This window comes from Macaca fascicularis, chromosome 10 (genome assembly GCF_037993035.2).
Source record: "Macaca fascicularis isolate 582-1 chromosome 10, T2T-MFA8v1.1".
In the NCBI taxonomy this organism is placed as follows: Eukaryota; Metazoa; Chordata; class Mammalia; order Primates; family Cercopithecidae; genus Macaca; species Macaca fascicularis.
In genome coordinates, this window is record NC_088384.1 from 94,840,745 (window position 1) to 94,849,347 (window position 8,603).

The 8,603-nt window shown below is 58.4% G+C and overlaps 1 protein-coding gene across 1 annotated transcript; it reads left to right on the top strand.

Annotated features, from left to right (window-relative positions):
• The first annotated feature begins 3,274 nt into the window (after positions 1-3,274).
• SLC32A1 (solute carrier family 32 member 1) lies at positions 3,275-8,190 on the top strand. Its single transcript, XM_045362970.3, has 2 exons — positions 3,275-3,929; positions 6,273-8,190. Exons 1-2 carry the CDS (start codon positions 3,540-3,542, stop codon positions 7,458-7,460), a joined length of 1,578 nt encoding a protein of 525 aa, XP_045218905.1. The 5' UTR covers positions 3,275-3,539; the 3' UTR covers positions 7,461-8,190.
• The last annotated feature ends 413 nt before the right edge of the window (positions 8,191-8,603 follow it).

The window sequence follows — 8,603 nt, forward strand, 5'->3', positions numbered from 1 at the left end:
AGCTTGGGACTGTGAGGAATAGGGACAGAGAGCTGCAAAGACAGAAGACGTACATTCCAATTCACTCAACCCCAAGATCCAATCGCAGGCTTTTTCTTGTGCACTCCCATTTCCGCCCCCCACCCCACACTGAGAACTGGCCGTTGAGTATAGTAACTACAACAATCATAAAATAATTGCTGTCACGTATTGGGCATGCAGCACCTGTTAAGCATTTCATATACAAGATTTCATTGAATTTTCTCAATAATTCTATGAGGCTGTTATTCTTATTTTCACATTTTAGAGATGAGGAAATGGAAGCTAGGAGAAGTCAAGGAAGTAGTCAATGTCATAGAGTTAGTATGTGATGGAGTAGAATTATTCAATAAAGTGTGGGTTGTTTGAGAGCTTGCCACACCTGCCTTCAGCCTGGGAAGAGGCATTTATTACAAACAGCAGGAAAGGAGGGAAATATGGGAGTTCCTTTCCCAACTGCTGGCATCTAATTATAGCCAGGGGGACTAGAATCTGATTTTGAATTTCATCTCTTTGGACAATGAGGTGGCCAAATACCAAACAACAACCAGGGAGAAAGGATGTAAGGACAAGATGAGGTAGTGCAGGGCAAGGCATGCTGGGGAGAGCCTTAGGATTCCTGGGGGTTCTAGCCGGGCTATAACCTGGATTCTGTGTGACCTTGGGCAGCACACTTCCTTGCTCAGGCCTGAGTTTGCTTGTCTGTAAAACTAGGATAAATGGTGAGGTTCTGTTGGGATGTTTGGGGGAGGTTTAAACATTGCAGAAAGGAAAATTGGACTGAGGGCTTTCTAAGGTCCCTCCTAGACCCAAGAATTGGAGTGGGGAGTGTAGGAAGAGACTATGCTTATGTCATCTTGACAATTCCCAGAATAGCCAGAACAGAATCACATGCACAGGAAGAGCTGTGAAAAGGTTCACTGAATGAAGGAATAAATGACCCTATCTCTCACCGATGAAAAAACATCACAGTCCACTTTAGATTCACTTGTCAGAGAAGGCATCAGTGGCCATCCTAAGGTCTGGGTGTAATGGGGTGGAGGAGGCACTGGGGAACCCTACAAAGACCCAGCCTCTGCCCAGATCATCTCATGTGGGCCAAAGAATTTCACCAGAAACAGAAGGGGAGAGGATGGCGATTAGGATGTGGAGGTCTTTGTCTACAGGAATCTGTAGGGAAAATTCTCTCTCTCTCTCTTTCCTACATCTGAGAATTGGGGTGGGCGGAGGGTCTCTGTACAGGGCAAATTTCGGAAGGGGGATCGCTTCTATTTCGAAGCTTCCTTGGAGGAGAGGATCTCTGTGTTTGGAGGAAGAATCTCTTTCCTGTCTTTGTTCTGGGTTCTATCATGACTTGGAGTGTCTGTATTTGGAGGAGGGTTCTATGGAGAGGTCTTTTTTTGTTCTGTTTTTTGGTCTTAGTAGCTGGAGGCTAAGAAGAGGATTTCTGTCTTGGTTCCCACCAGGCAGGAGTTAGGGGCTTTCCAGAGCTTCTGGGGAATATAAAGGGGTACCTGGGGAGAGGTTAGGAGCATCTCTGTCCAATGTGGTGGAGGTTCCCTATCTGGAGAGAAGCCTCCTCCGGGAGACTGGGAGGTGCTTGGGCTGGGAGGAGGTGGCAGGAGGCGGGAGGCTGTAGAGAGGGAAGCCTGTCTTGTCCTGGCAGCTCCAACTCTGGCCAAAGCCCTCGGGCCGCCCTACTTGTGCGCTGACGTGAGCTAATCTAGAAATACTGCAGAGAAGGAGTGGACTGGGGTTCCCAGGGAGAAAGGGCCTCGGGAGAGGGGAGATAGGCAGCCGCTTCCTTTTTTGTTTCTTTCGGTTTTTCTGTCCGCCCCCGCCCCCATTTCCAGTCGCAGCCGCTACTTCTCCATTCAGGCTGGGACCGCCAGGTGAAGCCCTGCGGTTTACTGCTCAGGAGGAGTCCGGCCAGGACCTCAACTGGGGACTTACACAGGGACCCATTCAGAACAGCGGACCCTCACGGAGACTACTACAAAGGGACTCACACAGGCACGAACGTAGGCAACGCCATTCGGGAACACATACGAAATCCAACACACCAGCTCCGGCACACACACTCGAATGCGCACAAAACCACACAGACACAGAATACACGCGATTACCAAACCTCAGTCGCGGAGGCCACACTGATCCAGCCTCAAGCAGTGTCTGAAGCAGCATTGGTCTTTGTCTCTGGGTCTCTCCCTTACTCGCGCTCACACACCGGTTCCCCAATCAACCGTCTCTCACCGCCTGGAAGCGGCCGTCGGAGCAGGGCCCCAGCGCACCGCGAGCCTCCGCTTCCTCGGTCCTGCAGCGCCGAGAGCCCTTCTTTCCTCCGCACCTGGCCCCGTCTGCGCCCCTCTCGGCTTAGGCATTCGCAGACCCGCTGGGAGGCTGCCAAGAGGTGTCCTCATAGAGTCCTGCCTTCTTCCAGACCCCCCAAACGGAAAGAAAGCGAAAAGCCAACCTTTCGCCTCCATTCTGCACACATTTGGAGAGCGGCTGGTGGCGAGCGATCCGCACGATCGCTTTCCTCGCGGCATCCCTGGACGGTCGGAGAGAGCCCAGGTGACTGAGCCTGAGGCTGAGCTTCCTCGGGAGCGATCCATGCCAGACACTTCTACCTTCAAGGGGGACTCGCGGCCAGGTTTAAGTGCGAAGGATGGGTGCCAGGGAAACAGACTGACTTCTAGACGACCCGCTCCTCCAGAGACTGACAACTCAGTCCTGCGGGCTTTCGGGGCGCCCAGGCCAGTCCTTAGCCAGAGGATCTGGGGCTGCACAGCTCCCGGACTCTGGAGGGGGTGGTCCGGGGGCGGGAGACTACGAGCATCAGCCCACGCCGGCCCCCTCCCTCCCTGCGGCGGCGAGGTGGGAAGGGCCAGGATGCGAGCTTAGCACCTCCCCTAGAAATGCAGCACTTCGCGCCCCCCCCCCCACCACATCCCCTGCCCTGGGCGCTCCCTCTTTCACGCGCTCCCTCCCGCCTCCTTCCCAAGGGCGCCCTTCTCCTGCCCCCAGCTCACGTCTGAATCCCTCGGCGCCCCCTTTCTCTTATCCTAGCCCGTTCCTCACGTCCCCTGCCTCCGGGTATTTCCTTTCTCCAGGCCCCCACCCCCGCACCGCCTGATTCCGAGGGGCGGGAGCGCATTGGGCCGCGCACCGGTGGGGGCGCAGCGCCAGCTTCGCGTAGCTGCTCTGACGCCGTTGCCGCCACCGCCGCCGCCGCCGCCGCCGCCCTCCGCAGCCCAGCCCGCGCCCCGCGGCAGCTCCGCAGTGCACTAGCCACTGCCGCCGCCGCCGCCGCTCTGCCAGACCTGCTGCCAGCTTGCCCGGTCCAGCCCTGAGCGAGCCTCGAACGCCGGCTGCGAGGGTCATGAGCCAGAGAGCCCCGGGGCGCCGCGCGGAGAGCAAGCGGAGATAGCGACTTTGCGCCCCCCCGGCCCTCGCCGTCTTACATCGCGTTCCCCGCATCCTCGGGTCCTTCTGTCCTTTCCGCTGTCCCCACCGCCGCCATGGCCACCTTGCTCCGCAGCAAGCTGTCCAACGTGGCCACGTCCGTGTCCAACAAGTCCCAGGCCAAGGTGAGCGGCATGTTCGCCAGGATGGGTTTTCAGGCGGCCACGGATGAGGAGGCGGTGGGCTTCGCGCACTGCGACGACCTCGACTTTGAGCACCGCCAGGGCCTGCAGATGGACATCCTGAAAGCTGAGGGCGAGCCCTGCGGGGACGAGGGCGCTGAACCGCCCGTCGAGGGAGACATCCATTATCAGCGCGGCAGCGGCGCTCCTCTGCCGCCCTCGGGTTCCAAGGACCAGGTGGGAGCTGGTGGTGAGTTCGGGGGCCACGACAAGCCTAAGATCACGGCGTGGGAGGCAGGCTGGAACGTGACCAACGCCATCCAGGTGAGCGCGGGATTCCCAGTTCTGCCTGCCCTCCCCCCTCCCAGCTCAGCCTGCCAGGCTCTGCCCCCGACAGAGTCACCCGGTGATCTCGGCCTCGAGACCCCCTCCTGAACCCAGGAATCTCCCTTTATCCATCCCTCCAAGCCCTGCGCGGGGACCTACGCCCCCAGGCGGTGTCTCCCGCCCTAACCCACACTCCCTTCCATGGCACCAGCTGCAAGACCGCTAGGCTGAGGTTCGGTCTGAGACACCTGTCCGGAGACACTGCAAAAGTGAAGGAAATTGGGGCGGGGGGAGCGGGGAGGGATGAGAAAGAAAGAAAATCAGGATTGGAGGGCACGATTTGGTCTTTGACTCTGGAACGGATTCACAGCTGCATTTTTGGGAGGAAAGAAGAAGGGGAAATCGCTGAGCTCGGAGTCTCCTCCCCCCGCACACACGCATTGACACGCACACGTACACAGGCAGGCACACCACATACCCACAGCCCCCCTTCCCACGAACAAACGCGCAGGCACAGGCGCACACGACATGCATCTATATATAGACCACAGTACTATCCCCAAATGCACCTGCATACACCCCTACATCTCCATACACAAAAGCATGTACCTGCACATACCAAACACACGAATACTCGTTTGAACATATGCATACACACATGCACAGAGGCATGCAGAGAGGAACCAGCCTGCTCCCTCAGGTGCTGCCTGTTGGAGACATACAGGTGTACACACACGAACGCACACACATGCTCCCACACAAGCACATTTAGTCCGCAATAATCCGGCATTACCTGTGCACAGACTCGCCCCTCTCGCCCGAAATCCCGGCTGCACCGCAAAGAGGCGGCCAGCTTCTCCGCATGTGACCCTGGCGAAGCCCTCTCCAGAGGCTAAAAATGACCCGTGCTCTCTAGGCCCTCTCCCCTTGTTCCCACCCCCCACTCCCCACCAGGCGGCGCAGGACTCTTCCACCGGGAGCAGGTTTGGAGTCTCGGCAACGACCTCCGAGCTAGCAGTGGCTGGCAGGCTGCGGCTTTCTGGGCGGAAGGAGACTTCAGCTCTAGGCACCCCTGGACCCTTACAGCTTGGCTCCGCGGCGTCCCTAGAGCGCACTATCACTGGGGCCACGGAAGGCAGGTTTCCTGGGAGCAGAGGCCTTCCAGGGGTTGCTCGATATCTCGGAGTCAGCAGGACTCCACCGGGCCCTGAACACAAGATGGCCCGACCCAAGGCGCTTTCCATTCCGGGGCCCAGCGAGACGGCCTTGCTGGATCACGGACCCGGGGCTGCTCCCGCCTTCGCTGTCTCCCGCGCCTTCCTGGAGCCTCTTTCAAAGCTCCATTTGATAGGCCCCAAGGGAGGCCAGGGCAGGAGGCTGGAGGCTCGTAGGCCTCCAGGACCCTGGATTTCGTTAGCTCTTAGTCCCCATGTGGATTCTAAACCATACAGCCCTGTCCGCCCGACCCTGAAGCTTCTGGTTCTAGACTCCTGCTCGGTTCGGCTTTCCGGCCCGCTGCGCTGGCGCCTTCTTGCCAAGCTCCTCCTCCCAATTGCCTCCGCAGCCTCCACTTAGTCCCCTTCCTTAGGACTCGCCCTCGCCACACTGTAACTCCACCCTTGTCCTAAGACTCTCAGTTTCCAACCCTGCTTCCTCCTCCCCGCGCCATGCTCCCCCAAGCATCTCCACATTGTCTCTGTTCTTGCCTCCCAGGGGCTTTGCCCCACCTTCAGCCCCTCTCCCTGTCTACCCTATCTCCTTTCCCCGCCACAACTGCCGCCTTCAACGTTTCCTCCTCTGGTTTGAGCCTGAGACTCCCGAGTTTCCTTCTTTAGCTCCCGTGCCCCATTCCAGCCCCACCACAATTCCCGTGCCCTCTCTTTCCAGTGGCTCTGGCCCAGCTCGCTACCTTTCTTAGCGCCCCTTTCCGACTACCCTCCCTCCTGCCCCTTCTCATCTCTTCCCCCAACTCCTCATTCTGGTCGTGTCCCCAGAAACCATCCCGAAGTATCTCCTTTGCCTCCTGTGGCTTCTGCCTATTCTCAGCCCTCTCTCACCCTAGCCCTCTCGCTACCTCCAGCCATTAGCTCACCTTTCCTTCTCAGATCCATCCATACATCCCTCCCTCTCCATCTCTGGCTCGACACCGGGGCTCACTATTAGCTCCCCTACATCCACCCGGCAGCCTGCCCTTAACCTCTCCTCCCCGGCGGCTCAGACCCAATTCTCAGTGTCCTTAGCGCCCCCTTCGGGCCACAGCGTTAAGCCACGCCCCCTGGGCCCCTCTTCGGTTGCTAAGTTCGCTGAGCGTCCGCGTCTGGTTGCCTCTCCGCCCCGCAGGGCATGTTCGTGCTGGGCCTACCCTACGCCATCCTGCACGGCGGCTACCTGGGGTTGTTCCTCATCATCTTCGCCGCCGTGGTGTGCTGCTACACTGGCAAGATCCTCATCGCGTGCCTGTACGAGGAGAATGAAGACGGCGAGGTGGTGCGCGTGCGGGACTCTTACGTGGCCATAGCCAACGCCTGCTGCGCCCCGCGCTTCCCCACCCTGGGCGGCCGCGTGGTGAACGTGGCGCAGATCATCGAGCTAGTGATGACGTGCATCCTGTACGTGGTGGTGAGTGGCAACCTCATGTACAACAGCTTCCCGGGGCTGCCCGTGTCGCAGAAGTCCTGGTCCATTATCGCCACGGCCGTGCTCTTGCCTTGCGCCTTCCTTAAGAACCTCAAGGCCGTGTCCAAGTTCAGTCTGCTGTGCACTCTGGCCCACTTCGTCATCAATATCCTAGTCATAGCCTACTGTCTATCGCGGGCACGCGACTGGGCCTGGGAGAAGGTCAAGTTCTACATCGACGTCAAGAAGTTCCCCATCTCCATTGGCATTATTGTGTTCAGCTACACGTCGCAGATCTTCCTGCCTTCGCTGGAGGGCAATATGCAGCAGCCCAGCGAGTTCCACTGCATGATGAACTGGACGCACATCGCCGCCTGCGTGCTCAAGGGCCTCTTCGCACTCGTCGCCTACCTCACCTGGGCCGACGAGACCAAGGAGGTCATCACGGATAACCTGCCTGGCTCCATCCGCGCCGTGGTCAACATCTTTCTGGTGGCCAAGGCGCTGTTGTCCTATCCTCTGCCATTCTTCGCCGCTGTTGAGGTTCTGGAGAAGTCGCTCTTCCAGGAAGGCAGCCGCGCCTTTTTCCCGGCCTGCTACGGCGGCGACGGGCGCCTGAAGTCCTGGGGGCTGACGCTGCGCTGCGCGCTTGTCGTCTTCACGCTGCTCATGGCCATCTATGTGCCGCATTTCGCGCTGCTCATGGGCCTCACCGGCAGCCTCACGGGCGCCGGCCTCTGTTTCTTGCTGCCCAGCCTCTTTCACCTGCGCCTGCTCTGGCGCAAGCTGCTGTGGCACCAAGTCTTCTTCGACGTCGCCATCTTCGTCATCGGCGGCATCTGCAGCGTGTCCGGCTTCGTGCACTCCCTCGAGGGCCTCATCGAGGCCTACCGAACCAACGCGGAGGACTAGGGCTCAAGGGCGAGCCCCCGCCGCGCTTCCGCGCTCTCCCCCTTCTCTCCTCCCCCCTCCCCCACCAGCCCAGTGCGCCCTCCCGCCGCGCTTGGGAAGCCAAGCTTTAAACATCTCTGGTTCCTAGTTTCTGATTATTCGGGGATGGGGGGTGGGAGGGGATAGGGATTCACGATCCATCGCGTCTGCGTTTCTGTTGTCTTTTCTTTTCCACAACACCCTGGTTTTGGGGGAAGGCAGGGCGCATTTGCGGGCAGGGTTCTCTGTCCTTCCAAGTGGGGCCCTGACACTTTGGTTCCAGTCACCGAGGGGGTTGGAAGTGAGGGAGAGGGGGCGCAGCTCGCAGGCGTGGAAACTTGACCTTGGGGGGACATTTCACATCCATCCAGTGCTCGGAATCTACAGCGTCCAGCCATTTCCAGCAAGAGCGCTTCCCATTCCGGAGACGTTTCAACCCTGCAGCGGGAAAGGCTGACTGGGAAATCCATTTTGGGCGGGAGATTTCCTTCAACGAAGCCGGGAGGCGAGAAGCCGCGGCGGGGCCAGCTTGCCTGCCGGTTTTCAGGAATCTAAACTCTCATCTTGTGCAATTTATCAGGTGTGGAACTGTTCTACTGTGCGTGTGGTGTGCTCGTGGTGAATAAGATGAAATGTATATCAGAAAAAAATCTATCTCTAATTTAGACTGCGGTGCATAATTATATCCGCAAATAAAGAAGAGACAAAGGCTTGCGCGGCCTGGTGTCGGGTTTTGTAAGTTCGTACCAGCCGGGATCCCCTGGCGCTGGGAGGAGTGGGAACTGGCTCCCGCCGGCTGAAACCGGACATGGGGAGCAGCTGTGGTTAAAGGGTCGGGGCAGGGCTCTAGGGAGCACAAAGATTAGTTGGTGTCGAGGAGGCTTCAGGTATGAGGAAGAAGCAGAAGACGGAGAGTGCTGTATCGGCCCCCTCAGCTGCCAGGACGAGGTTTGTTCTAATCTCTCCCCCGGGGCGGGTCCGTCTGAGAATTTGGTGGAGGTTCTCAACTTCCAATCTCAAAACAGAGTGGGACAGGAGGAGCTTTTATGGACCAGAACCTTATAAATTTGTTCAACAAATATTTATAAGCAGCGCGTCAGGGCTGGGGCAGTGTTGGAAACCTAG